Source organism: Capra hircus, chromosome 17, assembly GCF_001704415.2.
Source record: "Capra hircus breed San Clemente chromosome 17, ASM170441v1, whole genome shotgun sequence".
In the NCBI taxonomy this organism is placed as follows: domain Eukaryota; kingdom Metazoa; phylum Chordata; class Mammalia; order Artiodactyla; family Bovidae; genus Capra; species Capra hircus.
In genome coordinates this window covers 29,268,367-29,294,052 of record NC_030824.1, presented here as the reverse complement: position 1 = coordinate 29,294,052, position 25,686 = coordinate 29,268,367, and the positions used below count along the sequence as shown (strand labels likewise).

Here is a 25,686-nt window from a genome sequence, read left to right as displayed (position 1 = left end):
TATAAACATAAGTGTGTCTTATGCTAGGGAAGGAGTTAAAAACATGTCACAGCCTTTAAAATGATAAATCATTATAATTCTCTTGTATTTGTAATTATTATATAGTAAAGAAAACTTTCAAACCAGTCCTTTCACTCAGGTAAGGCACACCTGTATAACATCATCTATTTATCTATCATCTATACTATTTTTAAACTATGTGAAAAGTCTACAATGCTGGGTAACAACAATTACTTTTATGGATTATTATCAGACAAAATTGATCTTCTGAAGGAGGCATAATTAACTTAGTTGAACACAAAGGGGACACCTTTATTTTAACAATATTTTAAAATCTGTTCATTGCGACACCAGCACAATTAAAGGAGACCACTTACTCAGAAACACACTGTCCTTCATCCTCCCAGAGGAAATAAACAGATTGCAGTGTGGGGATTTAGGATAGGCGTGAAATATTTCCTCTCTGCAAGTTAATACTTTTGTTTCATGGATTGACAGGCCTATGATTGGTTTATTTATCAAGCCATTTTCTATCCCCCACATCTAAGTTTCTGTAGGAACATAATATACATAGTTCTTACAGAATCCTCCTCTGCACACACTCATCTATTTCAAGATCTGTCCTCTTTTATTGAAAGAGGAAATTATCAAAATGTGAAAGTCTAAAAATAGTGGTTTATAATTGAAAGCTTAATTCTTTCTTAATTATAGGTGTGTTACGGTGGTGCTATAATTAAGGACGATTGATAGCTCCAAAATAACTCAGACTTTATCATTCACTCTGTACAAGGATGTATATGGGTTCTAAGCACAGAAAATTCTGGAAAAGTAAGATGTAGGGTCTATTTTCTCACATCTCTTGTTGATTACAAGATTGCCCTCTATTTACTTTCTCTAGTAGCAAAAAGCAAATATTTCATTCAAGTTAGTTTCACTGATTATCACTGAAAGAACATATAGATTTTTAAGTTAGAAAATTTGCAGCTAAAACTGGAATTCTCAATATAAGGCACACATACTGACTTCATTAATGCAATATTAATATAACCCAAAATTATTAAGTTATGCAACTGAAATATGAAAATATTTTAGAGTAAAACTGAACATTTGTCATCACCTTATGACAACAAAACAGATTCTTATAAATGAGATGAAATAGTTACCTTTTAATTTGATATAAGATGCTTTCATCCCTTCAAAGACGTCTCTTTAGTTAATATTGAGACTGAAGACTGCAATTCTGAACTCTGTTTTAAAACTGGCCCTTTAATCTAAATGGTCTTAAGTTATTTTCCATCTTTTAGCTACTCATATATCTTTAAACTTTAGACAAAAACCTAACTTTTCAAATTAATTTCTCTAGTGGCTAAATTCAGAGCTCTTGCTATGACAAGAAACAAAAGTTGACCTGATAAACGCTGAGATAGTAGAAATTTTAAAATAACATAAATAATGAAACCCCACTTTATAAACAGCATTACAAAGGAAAAGCTACCACTAAAGCCGAATTTGGAGAGGGCAGTGGCACCCCACTCCAGTACTCTTGCCTGGAAAATCCCATGGGTGGAAGAGCCTGGTAGGCTGCAGTCCATGGGGTCGCTAAGAGTCGGACACGACTGAGTGACTTCACTTTGACTTTTCACTTTCATGCATTGGAGAAGGAAATGGCAACCCACTCCAGTGTTCTTGCCTCGAGAATCCCAGGAATGGTGGAGCCTGATGGCCTGCCATCTATGGGGTCACACAGAGTCGGACACGACTGAAGCGACTTAGCAGCAGTAGCAAGGCCAAATTAAATCATATAAGGAAACATAAAATAACTATTAGAATCTTAAGTACCAACAACTGGAGACAAGTTTTCATGTCTCAGGGGTGAAAGTAAGTACAACTGGCAGCCAGAGAACAAAAAGCAAGCACGTGTCTTCAGTGTGGGACGTGCCCATTCCATCTGCATCTTTGCTTCTGGCAGTCTGGGTGCCGTGATGATCACTCTCCCAGCTTTCTGCTTGTCCTGCACCCGGTTTACAGGAGCCCCAAATGCCCCTAAAGATAGAGGGCAGTTGAGAGAGAGGATGCCCCAGGTGTGTGATGAATGTTAATTTTAGGAATGCATGGAGTGTGGTGTGCATGCAAGGAAATTTCCTTTGTAACACCTTTCATCTTAAGCTTAGAAATTTGACCAGACTATGTAGTATAACCTACCAATTAAAGGGAAAAAAATGTCAAGGAAAACAACTACATTTTGCCCTTGTAATGTCTATAAATTACCTTCATCTCATTCAGTGCATTTGGAGTTACACTCTATAAACAGAATTCTTTTTTAAATGGGATCTGCACTCAATCCTTATATCCGAATGCAACAAACTCTGTGAGAAAGGGTATGAGATGTAATGGGTACTGCAAAAAGACAGACTGTGCCTGAAAATATCTTTAGAGTCAGAAGCAAAATGAAGACTATTCTCACTATGGTCACCACGGTACCCAATTACCCAACACTAATTTAGTTATGGGCTTCCCTGGTGGCTAAGAACCCACCTGCAATGCCTGGGACCAGGGTTTGATCCCAGGGTTGGAAAGATCTCCTGGAGAAGGGATCACTCATGAATTAGCAGCACCTTTTAATTTAAATATATGGACAAAGTATACTTATTTCAAGAAACATATACTTTTTCCGTATAGTCAAAGCTATTGAGAGAGTCAATTCCTAGTCAATTGACAAGAAGTCCAAGGTCCTCAGGGAGGAGAGAGGGGTCTGGGGCTGTCAAGGAGGATATAGGGGCCTGGAATTCTCAAGGAGGAGGAAAGGACAAACTTTCTTTTCTACCTTCCTCAGTAAGGATTCAATTCAGTTCAGTTCAGTCGCTCAGTCATGTTTGACTCTTTGCGATCCCATGAATCGCAGCACGCCAGGCCTCCCTGTCCATCACCAACTCCCGGAGTTCACTCAGACTCACATCCATCAAGTCAGTGATGCTATCCAGCCATCTCATCCTCTGTCGTCCCCTTTTCCTCCTGCCCCCAATCCCTCCCAGCATCAGAGTCTTTTCCAATGAGTCAACTCTTCGCATGAGGTGGCCAAAGTGCTGCAGTTTCAGCTTTAGCATCATTCCTTCCAAAGAAATCCCAGGGTTGATCTCCTTCAGAATGGACTGGTTGGATCTCCTTGCAGTCCAAGGGACTCTCAAGAGTCTTCTCCAAAACCACAGTTCAAAAGCATCAATTCTTCAGCACTCAGCTTTCTTCACAGTCCAACTCTCACATCCATACATGACCACAGGAAAAACCATAGCCTTGACTAGATGGACCTTTGTTGGTAAAGTAATGTCTCTGCTTTTCAATATGCTATCTATATTGGTCATAACGTTCCTTCCAAGGAGTAAGCATCTTTTAATTTCATGGCTGCAGTCACCATCTGCAGTGATTTTGGAGCCCAAAAACATAAAAAGTCTGACACTGTTTCCACTGTTTCCCAATCTATTCGCCATGAAGTGATGGGACCAGATGCCATGATCTTCGTTTTCTTAATGTTGAGCTTTAAGCCAACTTTTTCACTCTCTTTCACTTTCATCAAGAGCCTTTTTAGTTCCTCTTCACTTTCTGCCATAAGGGTGATGTCATCTGCATATCTGAGGTTATTGATATTTCTCCCGGCAATCTTGATTCCAGCTTTTGCTTCTTCCAGTCCAGCGTTTCTCATGATGTACTCTGCATAGTAGTTAACTAAGCAGGGTGACAATATACAGCCTTGACGTACTCCCTTTCCTATTTGGAACCAGTCTGTTGTTCCATGTCCAGTTCTAACTGTTGCTTCCTGACCTGCATACAGGTTTCTCAAGAGACAGGTCAGGTGGTCTGGTATTCACATCTCTTTCAGAATTTCCCACACTTTATTGTGATCCACACAGTCAAAGGCTTTGGCATAGTCAATAAAGCAGAAATAGATGTTTTTCTGGAACTCTCTTGCTTTTTCCATGATCCAGTGGATGTTGGCAATTTGGTCTCTGGTTCCTCTGCTTTTTCTAAAACCAGCTTGAACGTCTGGAAGTTCACAGTTCATGTATTGCTGAAGCCTGGCTTGGAGAATTTTGAGCATTACTTTACTAGCGTGTGAGACAAGTGCAATTGTGCGGTAGTTTGAGCATTCTTTGGCATTGCCTTTCTTTGGGATTGGGATGAAAACTGACCTTTTCCAGTCCTATGGCCACTGCTGAGTCTTCCAAATTTGCTGGCACATTGAGTGCAGCACTTTCACAGCATCATCTTTTAGGATTTGAAATAGCTTAACTGGAATTCCATCCCCTCCACTAGCTTTGTTCATAGTGATGCTTTCTAAGGCCCACTTGACTTCAAATTCCAGGATATCTGGCTCTAGGTGAGTGATCACACCATCGTGATTATCTGGGTCGTGAAGATCTTTTTGTACAGTTGTTCTGTGTATTCTTGCCACCTCTCCTTAATATCTTCTGCTTCTGTTAGGTCCAGACCATTTCTGTCCTTTATTGAGCCCATCTTTGCATGAAATGTTCCCTTGATATCTCTAATTTTCTTGAAGAGATCTCTAGTCTTTCCCATTCTGTTGTTTTCCTCTATTTCTTTGCATTGATCATTGAGGAAGGCTTTCTTATTTCTTCTTGCTCTTCTTTGGAATTCTACATTCAGATGCTTGAGTCTTTCCTTTTCTCCTTTGCTTTTTGCTTCTCTTCTTTTTATAGCTATTTGTAAGGCCTCCCCAGACAGCCATTTTGCTTTTTTGCATTTCTTTTCCATGGGGATGGTCTTGATTCCTGTCTCCTGTACAATGTCACGAACCTCTGTCCATAGTTCATCAGGCACTCTATCTATCAGATCTAGTCCCTTAAATCTATTTATCACTTCCACTGTATAATCATAAGGGATTTGATTTAGGGCATACCTGAATGGTCTAGTGGTTTTCCCTGCTTTCTTCATTTAAGTGTGAATTACATAGTAAGGTTACATAACAATAATGTATCCTGCTTGAGTACAGTTTCTCCTTCTTGAAAACCTTATGACTAATCCCATTATCTTAAAATGTATATTATGGGAGTGGGTCTGGAAAGACCTTTCTATTGTTAGTTCTAATCCTGTCATCTTAAAATCTAAATTGTGGGAGTGGCTCTAGTAAGATCTTGACAACCTTGAGACATTCTTTTGATTTACTGTAATAACCGATTTAAAAAGTATATAACTCCCTTTTCTAAGACTAGTGAGGGGCTTACTCTCCGTCCCCTTCTGATGTCTCTATCAGAAGCTTTCTCTGTCCCTTTTTCCCTTTAATAAAACTCTGCTATACAAAAGCTCTTGAATGATCAAGCCTGGTTCCTGGTCCCGAAGCTAAATCTTCTTCTTCAGAGATCACAAATCAGGCATTGTTCACCATAAGCTATCACTATGGTCTTTCAAGTAATCGTGTATAGATGTAAGAGCTGGACCATAAGGAAGGCTGAACACAAAAGAACTGATGCTTTTGAATTGTGATACTGGAGAAGACTCTTGAGAGTCCCTTCGACAGCAAGATCAAACCAGTCAATCCTAAGGGAAATCAACCCTGAGTACTCATTGGAAGGACTGATGGTGAAGCTAAAGCTCTGATAATTTGGCCACCCAATGCAAATAGCCCACTCACCAGAAAACACCCTGATGCTGGGAAAGATTAAAGGCAAGAGGAAAAGAGGGCAGCAGAGGATGAGATGGTTGGATGACATCATGGATTCAATGGACATGAACTTGGGCGAACTCAGGGAGATGATGAGGGACAGGGAGGCCTGGTGTGCTACAGTCCATGGGGTTGCAAAGAGTTGAACATGACTTAGTGACCGAACAACAACATATTCTGTGTACTACTTTCTCAAATGACAACCACGCCCTGTTTTCATGGAGAATATTTAAAATGGCAGGCTCCTGTTCACTTGGCTGATGTGTGTTGTTCTGTTAGCCTTCCTTTACTGCTACAAACAGAAGAATCTGGCTTTTAAGTACTTTCGAGTACTTACCCCTCCTTCTCAAGATAAAGAGAAGCTGACTAATGCTTTATGCACTGAGACCTAGTCACCTTGATTTATCATAGCTCCTTTTGCAGGTATATGGAGAAGAACTGTGAGGCACTGATTGCATTTCTACCAATATAATCCTCTAACTTGACAGAACAAACAGAGGGGATTGAAACAGAGCATGAAGGCAGGGAAGTAAATCCAGAGACTTTTCTCCACAAGGAAAAACAGTGTACGGGAAGAATGCTTTAGGAGTAAAAGACTTCAGCACGCACATTACCTGCTAGAATTTGGTCAAATCCTCACATTTAGTTTAGTAATGCGCAACATGCAAACAAAAATGATCACTCTGACTATCAGACAGAAATACTGTGAGATTCAGAGACAATGCATGAGATAAGACTCTGACTTGGGAAGTTAAACTAATAAAAGTTATCAGGCTGTCTAGAACTATGGACAGAGGATCGTAACACTGTACACGAGGCAGTGGTCAAGACCATCCCCAAGGAAAAGAAAGGCAAAAAGGCAAAATGGTTGTCTGAGGAGGCCTTACAAATAGCTGAGAAAGGAAGAGAAGTGAAAGGCAAAGGGAAAAAGGAAAGATATTCTCATCTGAAAGCAGAATTTCAAAGAATAGCAAGAAGAGATAAGAAAGTCTTCTTAAGTGAACAATACAAAGAAATAGAGGAAAACAATAGAATGGGAAAGATTAGAGATATTTTCAAGAAAATTAGAGATGCCAAGGAAACATTTCATGCAAAGCTGGGCACAATAAAGGACAGAAATGGTATGGACCTAACAAAAGCAGAAGATATGAAGAAGAGGTGGCAAGAATACACAGAAGAACTACATGAAAAATATCTTAATGACCCAAATAATCATGAAGGTGTGATCACTCACCTAGAGCCAGATATCCTGGCATGCAAATCAAGTGGGTCTTAGGAAGCATCTCTATGAACACAGCTAGTGGAGGCGACGGAATTCCAGTTGAGGAATTTCAAATTCAAAAAGATGATGCTGTGAAAGTGCTGCAGTCAATATACCACCAAATTTGGAAAACTCAGCAGTGGTCACAGGACTGGAAAAGGTTAGTTTTCATTCCAATCCCAAAGAAAGGCAATGTCAAAGAATATACAAACTTCTGCACAAGTAATGCTCAAAATTCTCCAAGTTAGGGTTCAACAGTACACGAACCAAGAATTTCCAGATATTCAAGCTGCATTGAGAAAAGGCAGAGGAACCAGAGATCAAATTGCCAACATCCGCTGGATCATAGAAAAAGCAAGAGAATTCCAGAAAAACATCTACTTCTTCTTCATTGACTATGCTAAAGCCTTGACTGTGTGGATCACACCAAACTGGAAAATTCTTCAAGAGATGGGAATACCAGACCACATTACCTGCCTAATGAGAAACCTGTATGTAGGTCAAGAAACAATAGTTAGAAATGGACATGGAACAATGGACTTGTTCCAAATTGGGAAAGGAGTACTTCAAGGCTGTATATTGTCTGCCTGCTTATTTAACTTCTGTGCAGAGTACATCATGTGAAATGCTGGGCTGGATTAAGCACAGCTAGAATCAAGATTGCTGGGAAGAACAGCAATAACCTCAGATATGCAGATGACACCACCCTTATGGCAGAAAGTGAAGAGGAACTGAAGAGGCTCTTGATGAAAATGAAAGAAGAAAGTGAAAAAGCTAGCTTAAAACTCAAGATTCAAAAAACAAAGATAATGGTATCTGGTCCCATTATTTCATGGCAAATAGATAGGGAAACAATGGAAAGAGTGACAAACTTTATTTTCTTGGTCTCCAAAATCACTGCAGATGTTGACTGCAGCCATGAAATTAAAAGACACTTGCTTCTTTAAAGAAATGCTTTGACCAGCCTAGAAAGCAGAGACATTACTTTGCCAACAAAGGTTTGTCTAGTCAAAGCTATGGTTTTTCCAGTAGTCATATATTGATGTTGGGCCATAAATAAGGCTGAGTTGGACTATAAAGAAAGCTGAGCACTGAAAAATTGATGCTTTTGAACTGTGGTGTTGGAGAAGACTCTTGAGAATCCCTTGGACTGCAAAGAGATCAAACCATTCAAACCTTAAGGAAATCAATCCTGAATATTCATTGGAAGGACTGTGCTGAAACTGAAACTCCAATAGTTTGGCCACCTGATGTGAAGAGTTCACTCATTAGAAAAGACCCTAATGTTGGGAAAGATTGAGGGCAGGAGGAGAAGGGGATGACAGAGGATGAGATGGTTGGATGGCATCACCAACTCAATGGACATGAATTTGAGGAAACTTTGGGAGATGGTGAAGGACAGGGAAGCCTTGTGTGCTGTAGTCCATGGTGTTGCAAAGAATTAGACGTGATGGAGGGACTGAACAATAACAACAAGAAGATAATAAACCTCACTTCTCTATTACTCCAGAGAAAGTAAGTTCCATAATCCTATATAGGCAAAAGACACACTGCAGATATGTCAGGGTTGTTTGTGTATGAGTGTGTATACTGCACGTGGGAATCACAATATCTGTGGGGTTACTGAGCTGAAACACAAGAGTTGAAGTATCCTTTGCCCAGAGTTATCTAGCCTTTTCATCCTGTCTCCTGGGAAATTTACATATTCTAATCATGAAATCTTGGCCAGGTGCTGATTAAGGCATACGTTTCTATGGTTGAGTTAAGGTATACTGAAAAGCTCTGAGATTCTGAATGTGCAGTTATTGAGAATAGCTGGTCCCAAACAAGCTAATGAAAGTAACTCTCAACAGACAGTGTCTGGAATCAAGGTTATTTTAATCAACATAAGTACAGTAAGTAAACCATGCTATAACAAGTCCCTTCATAGATCTCATTTACTTAGAGAGGGAGGAATACCAATAAAATATATCCACAAAATAAAAGCAACTCATATTGGAATAAAAATAACATTTAAATGTTTCAAAATATACTAACTGAGAATCATACTGGAGTGGGCTGCCATTTCCTTCTCCAGGGGATCTTCCCAACCCAGGGATCGAACCCAGGTCTCCTGCACTGCAGACAGCCGCTTTACCGTCTGCACCACCAGGGAAGCCCACACAGTATTCTAATTTATTTAATAGCTCCATTGTCATGATGAGGCTAGAGAGCACGCTATGTTAAGCACTACAATATACACACATTGCAACTATTTTCAGCAGTAGGAGAAAACTGTCAGTAGCAGCAAAACTGCATTGCAATATTCACAGGTAGCATTAAAGTCAAAGTAAAGTCGCTTACAAAAGGACCACAGTCTTGGCTTACACTGCAGTGCCTAGTGGAAGTGCCAAAGTCCTGCTGCCCCACTCACATCCAAATTACTCTCTGTTGTCAGCAGTCTGACAGAACCACATTTTCTGCCATCACATCTGGAGCTCAACTGATATTATTTGGAAAAGATACCAATGGTAATGCAGGATGAGACAGTCCTCAAACCACAATGTACTACTTCAGCTGGAAGTTGAAAGCCCTAATCTTCACTCAATCTCAGATACATTCAAAGATACTTGCAGATTATTACAGATCATCATATGCCATCTATTTGGCTTAATGCCAGGGTTTATCTGCTTTATTTCAACATTTTAATAGAATGAGCTCTTTCAGAGAGATAAGAGTATAAAAGAAGAGAAGTCACTCAGTTGTGTCCGACTCTTTGCGACCCCATGGACTGTAGCCTATCAGGCTCCTCCATCCATGGAATTTTCTAGGCAAAAGTACTAGAGTGGGTTGCCATTTCCTTCTCCAGGGGATCTTCCCAACATAGGGATCAAACTCAGGTCTCCCACACTGTGAGCAGACACTTTACCGTCTGAGCTTTGTGGGATTCCTTAATGAGAGAATCCCATTAAGAGTATAAGGAAAGAATATTATACCATCAGCCTATTGGGTTGGTTCCTTTAGACAGAGAACATAGGGCCACAGATCTTTTAAAAGCTAAAATACATTTAATAGATACATAATTATTATTCCCATTTTAAAAATTAGGAGGTTGAAGACCTTTGTTAGCCTTTTCTTGGAGGGTTTAACAGAAAACTCAGAATTTCCACACATGAACATAATTGGTTTCCTGACACAGAATTAACATAACTGATTTGACAGTCAGTTCTCAACTGTAAATTATGTAAGATAATTGACAGTCAAGCTTATTTAACATAAAGCAAACTATAACACCATTTTCTTTTAAAATAATAATTTAATTTTAACTAGATTTTGCTCCAATTTTGTTGCAAAAGGAAAATCAATTTTTATAAAAACTAGATTTCTTTACAACATAGTGTTTTTCTCCAAGAGTCAGGAATCAAAAAAAATAGATAGTACCAAATACAGGGGTAAGGAGGGTAGAGGGTAGAGAAAAGGTTAAGAACAGAAATAGAAAACAAACTTATGGTTACCAAAGGATAAGGTGGAGAGGAGGGATAAATTGGGATTTGGGGATTAATAGATATATATTACTAAATGTAAATTTGATAAACAACAAGAACCTACTGTATAGCACAGGGAACTTCACCCAAGTATTCTTTAATTACCTAAATGGGAAAAGAATTTGAGAAAGAATAGACGCATGTATATGTACAACTGAATCACTTTGCTATAAACCTGAAACTAACGCAACATGTAAGTCAACTACACTCCAGTATAAAATAAAAATTAAAAAAGAGGAACAAAAATAGAATTAGAGACAGAGATGGAAGTGACCTTCACATAGCACCTTTGTACAGACCATGGGAAAGGCAAGGAGGCACAGAGTTTAGGTTGGTTCAATTTTAAGACCAAAACAAGAACTTACAAAGCAGAATCTCTTACCCTGAAAAATTCCTTGGTGGAGCCAGAGTCTAATGTTCCATAAGCAATTTCTGTTTGCTTAGAAAGGTCCTCGGCACTTTCGATGGGAGACACCATCCTCTCTACAGTCAGGAAGGCAGCTAGGTTAGCCGTGTAGGAGGAGATTATGATCAGGGTAAAGAACCACCACACTCCTCCAACAATGCGCCCAGACAGCGATCTGATAACAAGTACGAAATGGATTTGTAAAGTGAAATGAATGACCTCATAAGGAAACAAGTTAGCAGTATTATGCAAATGTTGATTTATAGGGAAATATTTGATTTCATATTTCTCATTATATCAGCTAGTTCATGAAACTTAAAATTATTAAACCTTCTGGGCAAGGATTACAGATTCACTAGATCTGATGAACTATCCAGAGGCAAAACTTTAGATTCCTGAAATTCTTTCACAGTTATCGTGGCTACATGTGAAATCTCGAAACAAGCAATTTCAAGCAATGTGCAAATAATCTATCCAAGGCTTACAATATTTTATCCACTCATGATATAACTAAACAAAGAAGAGAATCTAAGATCAACAGCAAAACTCTGAAAAATGCTGACAAACAAAATCAAATATCAAAAATAAAAGAATGCACCATAGGTATGGCTTTTTTTTTTATCTTACTGTGTCTTTTTAAAATTTTGTTATTTATTATTATTATTATTATTTTACTTTAAAATACTGTATTGGTTTTGCCATACATCAACATGAATCCGCCACGGTATGGCTTTAAACACCAAAGATACCCTCCATTTAATCCATCCAACGAAGTTTCAAAACCCTCACAAAAGGTCTAAAATTTCATTAGGATTTTGTATGTGTAGAAACGAAGATTTTAGAAATAGTACAGGATAGAAATGGAAAATAATGATACTACGGAATATGACACAAAATATAATTCTTAACAAATAAAAATCTGATGCTTCAGGCACAAACTATTATATCCCTGTTCCTTCGTGCCTCCTGCTTAAGGAAAAAAGAAAACGGAAGGAAAACATATCAGACATTTAAAAGTTTGCCAAAATATAAATTCTTAGTTTGAAAAATAATAAAAATATTTCTGTGACCATAAATTCTTACATAAAATACTTTTCAAAAGCTTGATTTACTTTAAACCCTATATAGGTAAGTATAGATATGTAAGTATAGAAATACATAAGTATAAATATGTAGATATAGAAGTAGATATATAGGGTTTTATTTGGTAAGATTTGGTGGGGTTCCACATAGAAAGGTATTTGAGTAATATTAAAACAAACAATATTTTTTCTCTTTTGTTAATAACTCTATTATGTCTAACAATAAATCCTTCTAAAGTGAAGAAGTAACACTTCTAAAACTTTAAATTATGAAAGTGTGCCAATTTATGACCTAAACTAAATTTCCTCACAATTAGTAATAAGAAATACACCTTTTGATGAAACACAGATACTATATCAATTATCAGGTAACATCTGTATAATAAACTACTCGAGAAGTGAAGAAAAGCAGTGAAGCTAAAAGTAAAGATTTTTTAAATAAAAACATCTGCTGCTAAAATAAAAGAGAAAAAGAAACTGCACAATCAATGAAAAACAAAAACAATATGATGAAGAGCCTTACCAGTATCTAAGAGATGCAAAAAATTAAACAAATATGATGGAATGGAAAAAGCTAATTCTCACATATTCTGAAAAGGATATTAAGTACATCTTAGATTTGAAGAAACTTTATGTAGACAAAGCCACTCTCAAAATGTTCACTATTTATTCCATCACAACAGAATGTATAATTGTCATCTCATGTAACTTGTATTTAAGAGGGCAGATTCTGCCTAAGCCCTTAAAATGGATCTCATTGCCTTGGACAGTATACATTGCAGGTTTATTTGCAATATATTTCAGAATCATTTCTATAAATTATTCTGTTTCACTTTTAAGATAAACACAAGTTAAAGACATAATGTTGCTCCCTAACCCAGTATTTATGTCATATTTAATTAAATATGCTCATTTTTTGAAGTATGCAAGATAATCCCCAAAGCTTGTATAACTTATGCATCATTCAAAACAGAAAATTATTGAGCAATTAATTATTTACTTTTAAGTGTTTTCCAAGGATGAACTAACGCTTCTGAATGAGTTCCTGAGAAATTTTAAGTAGAGGGGCAAATTAAACATTATATTTTATGGTGACAGGTAAAAATGGTTTCTCTCATTAAAAATAAAACTTTTATTTCTCGGTGTCTTCACTAAAGCAGCAAATACATATACATATTCTATCATTTTCCTAATCTCTATTAAATAACTAGTTTAACAATGAAATCTTTTAATCATTTGAATCACTTAAGGATATTGGGGGAGAAAACAGAAGTAAGCCAGAGAATAAGAGTCAACTTTCCATATTTTTGCTCTCATAATTCTGTGGCCGTAGTCTTCACAAAACTATAGCTATACTCTAAACCTAATTTCAGGCAATGACCAATTCACTTCATGTAATCACTCTAGATTAAAATTTCAATGTGTTCTATTCATATAAACAAGAGTTCTTTATCATATTTTATTGAGAAAAAGATGATAAAGATCTTTAAAAATATTTAAAGAGCATATATAAAGTGATCTGTGCATTTCATGCATTACTATTAATATTATTTTAGATACTAAGCTGCTCTATCCTTTCCTAGAATTATCATCATTGCATTCTAAAACATGATAGCTTGGTTCCTTTAAAAAATCCTTAAATTTTCCAATATTAGGCAGCATATTCAATTATCAAATGCACATATAGGCATAAATTGAAAGGTGCATATGCTGAAAAATTTTAACAAAGTGAATTCTCCTTACATATATATGTGTATGTCTATACATATATATCCAAGGAAAAACATGTTATCTAAAATTGATATATCTTACCAGGAAATAAAAATTATTACATGTGAAAGTGTAATGAGTCATGATTCATGAATGAAACCATAAACAAATAAAAATGGTCATATTTTAGGAAGCAGGCTTTGTTAAAATTTGAATGTCAATATGTCACGGTGGACCCTGGAAAAACACAGATTGTTAAATGTGGCTTGCACTCCAGCCCCTAGGTATAAATGTGTTTTCTGCTCCTCGACAAGCACTGGACACCCAAAAGAGTGACTCTCAGAGACCTGATACATAAGGAGCAAGGCAAACAAACCTGAGAGTTCATCGATCAGAACCTAGTCAGTATGTCCTATGTCATAATGAAACTTCGTAAGTTTCTCCTGCTTATTCACAAGGCAGAAGACAGTTTGTGGAACTCTAGGATAATTGCCTTGTATCTCAGGGCTATGGTAACATCAAACTTCAGTAACCTTCTCTCCAAAGATGAATCATTTCTTTATTACTTATGAACCAGAATGTTCTCTGAGACTCCAATCTGGTTAGTAGTTTTCTTTTTCAGCATTAGAAACTTCTCTTTATGTCTTTAATGTAAATCAGATAAACTAAATATAGAGACAGAACTATGAATCTTATTTTATCAGAGGTCATCATAATCATAAATATATGATATATGATAATTATTATAATACATTATGTGTGAAAATTATGTCTCTCTCTATATGCAGTGCAAATACCCTTGGTTTGGTTCTAATATAGCGCAGTTCCATAGAGAGGCCACAGAAAGCTTGATGGAATTAAGAGTTTCAGATCCACAAAGTTCATAAAGACATTCCATACTATGGAATAACTAAGTAAGTTATTGATACTTTCTGCAAACATGATATATTTCCTTTGCCTTGCTGGGGGAGTAAACAAACAGACTGTAAAAGATACAAAATGTTTTTTGAGTTTCACATATAGGTTTTTTGAAGTTAATTATTCTCAGCCCCCAAATGCTCAAAAACTAACAGTAATGAAATAGCATTTAAAAAGCCACTGCCTCTACTAGTTATTAAGATATCCCATAGAATCAAAGGAGGGTAATATAACCCAAATTAAAATGCACCAGCAGATCAATAATCATTTAGGCTTTAAATGTGAAACTAATCACATCAGGAAAAGTACCTCTAAAGAACCAGACATGGCTATTATTCTGACTTATATATGCAACAAGCACAAAGGCTATGTGTGTTTTGTGATATATTTATTCTATTTAGGCATTATAGGGCAGGAATTAAAATATCATGTAACTGGAGGTGTATGAATTTATTCCATCCTGTGTGCATTACTATTTAATATGGCACAAATACTTGTAATGAATCAGTCATCATCATCCCAACTATTTATTTTTAGATACTTGGAAAATATTTTATCATATATTCTTTTCAACTCAGCAACCTAACCTTTAAAAACAAATTTTGTAAATATTTCTCCCATATCATTTCCACGAGCTAATAACAACAACAAAACAAAAAGATGGGATGTGTGAAATGAAGTTTTGTCACTTTTTAGTTAGTAGGTAATGTTGCCCATTTTCCCAAATACAGGTCTGCGGATCAACACACAGATGACTGTAAAATGAGAATATGCAGCAAAAACACGGTACCCCTCCAAGAAGGCATGTAATGATAGGAACCTTATGCATTTTATAGCCTCTCCATGGTGTGTACAATTTCACCAGGGAAATACAGGACCAACATTCAAAGAACGTTGCTCAAATATTTCACAGGCTTACGCCGATGGTAAAAGTCTGTCCTTAAGAGTCTAACACTGCTTGGACAGACAGCCGGCAGCTGCTAACTTCTTTACAGTGAATTCATAAACACCATGAATGTCCACTCGAGACCTAAAATGCACAAAGTTGAAGCAGGCGAGTAACCAACCTTGGCGAAATATCGCATCCTTGCTGCATAAAGGCACCCAAGGAAAACCAGAGACTATTAAAAATCCCAAATTCATTAGTTGATTCACTACTTTGTGTTTCTCTTCCATCTTCAAATTCCTCAGTGTGCCACTCGTAGGGGCTAAATCTGCTGACCAGGAATAAAACTACACTGACCCCAATGTAGGCAAAAACAATGCACATCCAGATCTCATAGGCTAAAGGATCAAGAAATGAAAACACTCCTGGTTTGGACTTCTGAGGCTTCTTGATCATGATAGAGATCCCGAGGCTCATAAAGGGCTTTGAGAAATCGATCACCTCCTCTCTCACAAGGGTGATGGTTAACGGAGCGATTGCAATATCAGCTTTCTGCAAGGGAAACAGAGGACAGTAATAGAACCAGGACTCCCAGTCAGGAAGGGATCATAGTTATGCTATTGGCTCAATGGGTAGGACAGGAAAGCAGGATACAGGAATGAATATTTCCCTGGTGGAATCCCAGGAAATAATAAACAGAAGAAAAGCAGTTTGTTCCCCAAATATGCCTCCTTTTCAATAAATACAGAGAACACCCTTCTGGCTTGATTGTGAGAACTACATCTGTATCCATGCTTTTGCGATCTTTGAAAAATGCATATGGCCCATAGGCTTCAAGACAGATGAAGCCTGTCTCCATTTGCACATTTGCTTCTGACTTCATCCTTCATCTTCAAACGTTTACAAGGAAACAAGACAGTATTCCTAGAGTAATGTGGGAAACCAACAACCTCAGATGTTGGTACGTTGCATGGAAGTCAAGCATTCCCTCAGCAAGAGTTCAAATGGAATGATTTTATCTGTAAGAAGAGTGGTACTTACCCCATATACAAGTTCTCCAACCATCCCATTCCATATTTTCGTGTCTGCATCCCTGGCCCCATACTTGCCATCCCCAACAATGGTCAACTTGTATTTGAACCCACAGTGTTTGGCGATTTCTGCAGCCAAGTCAACACAATAGCCCTCATATCGCTCATTGCCTTCAAGCATCTCATGATTTTTCTTCATCATAACATAGGGGGATTCCTATACAGAAAGAAAGCGCTTTAGGTGATCAAAACAGCTGTATTAATTATCTGCTCTCATTGATTCAAATCTTCTGGTTTAATTATTTTTAATTATTACCTGTTAGATAGAGACATTGTAGAATACAGATAGTGGAAAATATGAGGAAAATTAATAATAGCATTTCTGAACAAAGATTCTCATATATCTTTCATTATATTTCATTTATATTTCATTAATATGGCTTGTACCTGGCCATATCAAGTAAACAAGAGACTCAAAAGTTGGTATACCCCCATGTCATGTTTGTAATGCTTAGGGCTTGCTGAAAAATAATGTGGTTCAACATCTGTTTCAGTTAACTCTGGATTCATCACTGTCTTGTTCTAAATTAGGGCTGCCTTGACTCCAAAGAACCACCATTCACCCAAAACCCTGTATCACTACTAGTTCAAGGACAAGGTTCACGTTCTAATCAGGTCTGTGGCCAGTGATGTGCAGACTGAAAAAGTTGTTGCCATGGTGATTACAGATGCTACCCTCTCAGACTTGAGATCAAATTTCCTTTATGAGATAATATCCTAGAATTATGCTACACAGATAGCTAGAGAGTAGCATTCCTCTGCAAACACCATAAAGAAGAAGCATGAAAAAATGTCATAACACCAGCCTAATTTTCTCCATTGGAAAGTGACACTAAGCATATGTGGGGGCCAGTGAGATAGTTCTCAATAGCATGATTAAGACAAAAATCCTCAAATACCTAGCTTACATTTATTAAGACTTTCAAAGTGCCAACCAATGTTCTTATTCAAATCCCTTACTAGCCTAACTACATTTTCTTCTCAATATTGTTACCATAATGAATCCCACCAATTCACTGCACCACAGATTAGTAAAACAAAATAAGGCTATTTTGTTGCAAAATCCTACACTATTAGTGAACCCCATTTCATTTCCTCCATTTTATTACATCAACAGCTTGTCATGATGACCTACATCTCCTAACCATCTATCCAGAGCCTCAGTGTTCAAGATCCAGTTCAATGCTGTTACTTAGCACTAGCTACGTGCCAATTACTATGTGGAGACTTGGGGTTAAAAACAAAGGAGATCACCCTTGTCTTTCAGAAGTTCCCCTTTCCATAGGAAGATAAAGAAGCTGACATTAAACCACGTATTAATAACAAATGAAAGGACAGAATGGACCCAGAATAGTGTGGAAGTGGAAAGGTGAAACATTGATGGAATACAAGGAAGGCTCTTCCAGACTTTCCCCAGATGTTCACACGTGTAAGCACCACATTGCGTGCATGCTCAATCGCTCAGTCATGTCTGACTCTTTGTGACCCCATGCACTGTAGCCTGCCAAGCTCCTCTGTTCATGGGATTATATCCTGGCAAGGATACTGGAATGGGTTGCCATTTCCTCCTCCAGGGAATCTTTCCCACCCAGGGATCAAACCCACATCTCCTGAAACTCCTGGCAAGCAGATTCTTTTCTACTGAGCCACCTGGGAAGCCCCAAACACCAGGTTATGAATTGTCTATAAAGCTAAAGTTCATTCTTGAAGTGGAGAGGAAATATTTTGAATCCTTCAGCTCATTTGTGATCCCTTTAAACAGAATAACATGCAATGAATGACTGAAACATTCAAAAGCATCACCCTATCAGTTATTATCCTAAAATATAAGCAGAAAAACTAGTTGGCAGATGTTTTTCTTAAGAAAAAATAATGTCAAACAGAGGCATATGTAGCTAATTACCAAAATAGTAGTGACAACAACTGTCTTATTCTCAAGCCCAGAGGTATCATTTCCAGAAGGGAGTTCAGTGAGGGTAACAACCATTTTATCAACTTCGCTCCAATATCCGATCTGAAAAAAGACACAGAAAGAGTGCACTTGGATACACAGCCTTTCTATTACCAAGGCACCGAGTTATTTTCAAACCCATGCCTGAATCTGAAATTACACCTGTCCTAACTAGACTTGTCCTAAACACATAGCTTTAAAAATCCTAGCCACGGCAATTAGAGAAGAAAAAAGACATGTATCTTTTAGGTATGTGAATCAAATAAGAATAGAAAGGCACTGCAAAAACCATTCCTAAAAACAGATTGTCTCTTTATGCTCACTTTTCATATTCCCCAAGGGTAATTTCATGAGAGTGATCATATAGAAACATAAAATTCAAACAATGGCATTTTAGCCATAACAGAAGAAAAAAAATGATGACTTGAAAGTTACATGCACATTTCACTGGCTATGTTTGGTCTCCAGAACCATAATCTTTCAGCTATAGTTCTTTTTCTTCTCATTAAACTCTTTCTACCTCTGTCTTTTAAAAAAATGCATAATTGTTTTATTCATAGTTATTTTAAAATCACTTCAGTATTACTTACCAGAAATAGATTTTATTTAGAAAAAAGATTTTAAAATATATGTTTCTGGAGTTGTGGAGTCCATCTATGTGAATACATGTCTCCAGGACTCTGGAAGATGAGGTGGTGGGTCCACTAACCCACCTCCTCATACAGACAGAAAGCCCTCAATTCACTAATGATTTACCTTCCGGGGCCCATTCGTTTTAAGCTCCATGATGTTAATTGTATAATTTATTCTTTTTCCATTCTGGTCAAACTTGATATTTCCTGAAAGACCTTCAACCTGCACCTAATGAGGAAATGGGAAAGGATACAGTTATAAATTCACTTCAACCAGACACAAACTGGTTGACCAGAGGACTCTCCCAGGATGCAAGTCAAGAAAATGACACTCATTAGTTTTCTTTTTTTTCTTCAACCTACCTTTGTGTAGGTAGGAAATAATATTCCCTCTACATAAAACAGAAGGCATAAGATAAGAATGACTAATGCAGCAGGAAAAAAATAGTGGCCACCCTTAAGATGCATCACAATCATTTTCAGTGACTGACCTGTTTGAGGGCCCTTTCTATTTCTACACCTTGTCCCCAGGGCACCGCTGGATTTGCCAGACAGTCTCCTGCATTTCCCCTTCTGGAGATTTCAATTCTCTGCTTCCGTAAGTTTCGAAAAGCTTCGGTCATCACTTGAACAGCGTCATATGTCAGAGCAGAAGTATACTGAAAAGTATCACACATTTCATAAGAATGGGAGAAAATTCAAAGACTTCCTGTGCACTGGCTAACAGAATTCCAGTTGCCCACCATACGTGCCATATCAGAGTCCAAGAATTTAGACACAAGCTCGACTTCTAGAACCCTCAGAATCTAGGAGGAGGAGTATAGAATATTGGAATTATGGATTGTCCCCTTGATTCTAAACATTCCAATTATATTAACATCTTGTCTATTTCAAGTTGATGTTTTCTAGTTGTGTTGAGTTTTCATTTTTCCAACTAGTTTCTCATTGCAGTATCACTTTATGGCCTGATTTGGTGATACATGGAATTATGAACTTAACAAAACAATATTTCTCCACTGTCTGAAGATAGATTCAACTGGAAATATGGGAAGAATACTGATTAATTTCAGGATCTTTACTCTCTAATTCCATCCCAGTGATGCTCAAATAGATCTGCAGTGTTCTATATTTGGGGTGTTTGTTTTTAAACTTCCCTAGGTGATCATGATAATCAATGAGAAGAACCACCACACTTCATGATTTCTATGTCCTCTCATGGTTCAATAATCTATGATAATATTGGTTCCAAGCTTATGATATTCAGATCTCAGTGGGGCAGCAGGATTATTTTAGGAGCTGAGGGTCAAACAGAAAATAAATACTACATGAAATAACTGCTACAGAAAATAACTAAGCACCAACATGGGCTGGCTAAGTATTCCAACCCAGGGATCAAACTCAGGTCTCCTGCATTGCAGGCAGATTACCATCTGAGCCACCAGGAAAGCCCAAGAATACTGGAATGGGTAGCCTATCCCTTCTCCAGGGGATCTTCCTGACCCAGGAATTGAACCGGTGGCTCCTGCATTGCAGGAAGATTCTTTACCAGCTGAGCTACAAGGGAAGCCTCCTGTGTATATACTACCACGTATCAAGGTATGATGCTGCTGCCAGTAATGATAAATCACATTTTAACATAAAAGCTTTACTGACTGCTGAGAAAATTTCTTTATTCAGTATTATTTTAATGTTTAAGTAACAAGTACAGTGAAGCTGGGGGAAAAACCACAGTATCACACTGACCCCACCTCTCTCATCCTCTTGAGGACATTTTTTTTTTTTTTCTGCAGATATACTGTCAAAACCTCACATCAGCCTTTTTCCTCTATTGGATCATCTCTAATAGCAAATCCACTGCTCCAATATCTCCTACTACCAATAAGGAGGAAAGAAATACATGGGTAGGTAGATTAAATAGATAGGTGGGCGATGATGATAATAATGATGATGATGAGAGGTAATAGATAACTGCTTATTAGGTTCCTATACCCCTTCAATTTCCATCATCTTTTTTTCTGTTTCTTTCACAGGAACATTTGTTAAGACAAATTTTCTAAATTTTCACACCAACCCTCCTTGCTCTCTCTATGTGATGTCATTCATTCTATGGCTTTAAATTACATCCAGGTGGTCAAACATGACTTCCTCAGCAGTACCCTTCATGCCCAGCCCACCCTCAATCACTTTCCTTCATGTAACCTTGTTTGAAGTGAAGTGAAGTGAAGCCGCTCAGTTGTGTCCAACTCTTTGCGGCCCCGTGGACTGTAGCCTACCAGGCTTCTCCGTCCATGGGATTCTCCAGGCAAGAGTACTGGAGTGGGTTACCATCTCCTTCTGCAGGGGATCTTCCCAACCCAGGGATTGAACCCGGGTCTCCCGCATTGGAGGCAGATGCTTTAACCTCTGAGCCACCAGGGAAGACTTTGTTTATTACCTTAATATTCACCACCAGTATCTGAGTATCCTCTTCATCTATTCTTTGTCTAATTGATCTCTTCTCCCCACTAGAACAGTTACTCTAAGGAAGCAGAAAACTTATTTGTGACCACTGAATTCTCAGAGCTCAGGGCACATTGGGCACACTTAAAAGACTTACTTAGAAGGAAGGGAAGCAGGGAAGAAGGAAGGAAAGAGGGAAGGAGGGAAGAAAAAACAGAGAGAGGGAGGAAGGAAAGAAGGCAGGTCAGAAATCTTCATACAGATTCTATCTTTACAGGATTCACATTCCCTCCCAGTTCAGTGAAAAGATATAACAGAAATTGCAATATACCATTCAGTTCAGTTCAGTTGATCAGTTATGTCCAACTCTTTGCGACCCCATGGATTTCAGCACGCCAGGCTTCCCTGTCCATCATCAACTCCCAGAGCTTGCTCAAACTCATGTCCATCGAGTTAGTGATGCCATCCAACTATCTCATTCTCTGTCATCACCTTCTCCTCCTGCCTTCAATCTATCCCAGCATCAGGGGCTTTTCCAAGGAATCAGTTCTTTTCATCAGGTGGCCAAAGTATTGGAGTTTCAGCTTCAACATCAGTCCTTTTAATGAATATTCAAGACTGATTTCCTTTAGGAAGGACTGGTTGGATCTCCTTGCAGTCCAAGGGACTCTCAAGAGTCTTCTCCAACACCACATTCAAAGCATCAATTCTTTGATGCTCAGCTTTCTTTATAGTCCAACTCTCACATCCACACATGACTACTGGAAAAATCATAGCTTTGACTAGCTGGACCTTTGTCAGCAAAGTAATGTCCCTGCTTTTTAATATGCTGTCTAAGCTGGTCATAGCTTTTCTTCCAAGGAGAAAGTGTCTCTTAATTTAATGGCTGCAATCACCATCGGCAGTGATTTTGGAGCCCCCCAAAATAAAGTCTCTCACTGTTTCCACTGTTTCCCCTTCTATTTGGCATGAAGTGATGGGACTGGATGCCATGATCTTCCTTTTTGAATGTTGAGTTTTAAGCTAGTTTTTTCACTCTCCTCTTTCACTTTCATCAAGAGGCTCTTGAGTTCTTCTTCACTTTCTGCTGTAAAGGTGGTGTCATCTGTGTATCTGAGGTTATTGATATTTCTCCTGGCAATCTTGATTCCAGCTTGCGCTTCATGCAGCCTGGCATTTTGCATGATATATGCCTCATATAAGTTAAATAAACAGAGTGACAATATATAGCTTTGACGTACTCTTTTTCCTATTTGGAACCAGTCTATTGTTCCATGTCTGGTTCTAACTGTTACTTCTTGATCTTCATACAGATTTCTCAGGAGGCAGGCCAAGTGGTCTGGTATTCCCATCTCTTGAAGAATTTTCCACAGTTTGTTTTGATCCACACAATCAAAGGCTTTGGCGTAATCAATAAAGCAGATGTAGATGTTTTCTGGTATTCTCTTGCTTTTTTGATGATCCAGTGGATATTGGCAATTTGATCTCTGGTTCTTCTGCTTTCTCTAAATCCAGCTGGAATGTCTGGAAGTTCACGGCTCAAGTACCATTGAAGTCTAGCTTGAAGAATTTTGAGCATTACTTTGCTAGCGTGTGAGCTGAGTACAATTGTGCAGGAGTTTGAACATTCTTGGCATTGCTTTTCTTTGAGATTGGAATGAAAAATGACCTTTTCAAATCCTGTGGCCACTACTGAGTTTTCCAAATTTGCTGGCATATTGAATGCAGCACTTTTACAGCATCATCTTTTAAGATTTGAAATAGGTCAACTGTAATTCCATCACCTCCACTAGCTTTGTTCATAGTGATGCTTTCTCAGGACTTCGCATTCCAGGATGTCTAGGTGAGTGATCACACCATCATGGTATCTGGGTTATGAAGATCTTTTTTGTATAGTTCTTCTGTATATTTCTGCTACCTCTTCTTAATGTCTTCTACTTCTGTTAGGTCCATACCATTTCTGTCCTTTATTGTGCCCATCTTTGCATGAAATATTCCCTTGGTATCTCTAATTTTTTTGAAGTGATTCTAGTCTTTCCCATTCCAGTGTTTTCCTCTATTTCTTTGCATTGATCATTGAGGAAGGCTTTCTTATCTCTCCTGGCTATTCTTTGGAATGCTGCATTCAAATGGATATACCTTTTCTTTTTTCCTTTGCCTTTAGCTTCTCTTCTTTATTCAGCTATTTGTAATGCCTCCTCAGACAACCATTTTGCCTTTCTGCACTTCTTTTTCTTTGGGATGGTCTTGATCACTGCTTCCTGTACAATGTCATGAACCTCCATCTATAGTTCTTCAGGTACTCTATCAGATCTAATCCCTTGAATCTATTCGTCACTTCCATTGTATAATCACGGGACTTTATTTAGGTCATACTTGAATGGTCTAGTGGTTTTCCCTACTTTTTTCAATTTAAGTCAATTTGGCAATAAAGAGTTCATGATCTGAGCCACAGTCAGCTCCCAGTCTTGTTTTTGCTGACTGTACAGAGCTTCCCCATCTTTGGCTACAAAGAATATAATCAATTATTTTGGTATTGACCATCTGGTGATGTCCATGTGTAGAATCTAATATACCATTTAGTGTTATAAATTGATCCAATGGTTGATAGATATTTTTCTTGCTTATTTTTTAATATGAGAGATGTTACAATAAGGCAAATGAGAAAGTAACTTATGTAGTATAAATTACCACCTCCCTGAATCTAGAAATTGTTTAATATATTGTATCTTTAGTGTTAAAAAAGAGTGTGAAGTTATTATTATAATTTTTTCATGAATAGTTTAGGTGAATCAGTTTCATTTTATCACATGAATGAATCAAATTTGATGAGAAAGTGATAGGAGGAAGAAGAAAAAGAAAATGATTTTGAGACCACAGGACTGTGACTGATGCTGTTAATTGTAAGATATACACATTTATTGCTAAATTTTCTTAAGCAATGTCACTGCAGGGATATACATGAGGCCTTCTTCACAAATCTACATTATCTCTTGGGTGGCTGCACTTTAGTTTCCTGGAAATAACCCTACTAGATGGACCTAAATCAAACCCATCTCTATTTTCTCCCCAAATCTGCAACCTCTTCCTTCAAACTGTACAAGCAAGAAATTAGTAAAATACACTGCGTTATATACCCATGTGAAAGTGAAAATCAGTTGTGTCCAACTCTTGGCTAGCCCATGGACCATACAGTCCATGGAATTCTCCAGGCCAGAATACTGGAGTGAGTAGCCTTTCCCTTTTCCAGGGATCTTCCCAACCCAGGGATACCAGGTCTCCCGCATTGCAGGCATATTTTTTACCAGCCAAGCCACCAGGGAAACCCAAGAATACTGGAGTGGGTAGCCTATCCCTTCTCCAGGGGATCTTCCCAACCCAGAAATCAAACTGGTGTCTCATGCATCGGAGGTGGATTCTTTACCAACTGAGCTATCAGGAAAGCCTTCCATATAGGCCATCTGTATTCCTGGATTGAAAATGTAATTTCTGGGAGCCTTTCCTAAGAAAACAAATACAAGTTCTCAAATACAGAGAACTTTCATACAAGGATATTAATTTCAACATCATTCTTAATGTACAAAAATTATAAGGAATCTATGAGAATAAAAGAATGTTTAAAAACTATGCTTTCTGTGGAAAGCATATGTGAACATATGTGTGGAAGCATATACGTGGAAGCATTATGTGAACATTAGCTTCCCTGGTGATTCAGATGGTAAAGAATCCATCTGCAATGAAGGCGATCTGAGTTTGATCCCTGGGTTGGGAAGATCCCCTGTAGAAGTGAATGGCTATCCACTCCAGTATTCTGACCTAGAGAATTCCACGGACTGTATAGTCCATGGGGTCACAAAGAGGTGACCCCACATGACTGAGTGACTTTCACTTTCACTATTCAAACAATAAAAAGTTCTATTCATAAAGGTTGTGTTCATCGCAGCACTGATTACAATAACCAGGACATGGAAGCAACCTATATCTCCATCAGCAGACGAATGGATAAGAAAGCTGTGGTACATATACACAATGGAGTATTACTCAGCCATTAAAAAGAATACATTTGAATCAGTTCTGATGACGTGGATGAAACTGGAGCTGATTATACAGAG

The 25,686-nt window shown here is 37.9% G+C and overlaps 1 protein-coding gene across 4 annotated transcripts in view; it reads right to left on the bottom strand.

The window, feature by feature from the left end:
• Positions 1-25,686, bottom strand: part of GRIA2 (glutamate ionotropic receptor AMPA type subunit 2) — a 197,896-nt gene that overhangs the window by 29,904 nt on the left and 142,306 nt on the right. For all 4 annotated transcript variants that reach the window (XM_018061479.1, XM_018061478.1, XM_018061477.1 and 1 more), the window contains exons 7-12: positions 19,627-19,794; positions 19,260-19,364; positions 18,456-18,566; positions 16,503-16,709; positions 15,643-16,013; positions 10,842-11,040 (exon numbers count right to left, since the gene is read on the bottom strand). In XM_018061479.1, the coding sequence (XP_017916968.1) occupies positions 10,842-11,040; positions 15,643-16,013; positions 16,503-16,709; positions 18,456-18,566; positions 19,260-19,364; positions 19,627-19,794 (1,161 nt within the window). The remainder of the gene's footprint in view (positions 1-10,841; positions 11,041-15,642; positions 16,014-16,502; positions 16,710-18,455; positions 18,567-19,259; positions 19,365-19,626; positions 19,795-25,686) is intronic.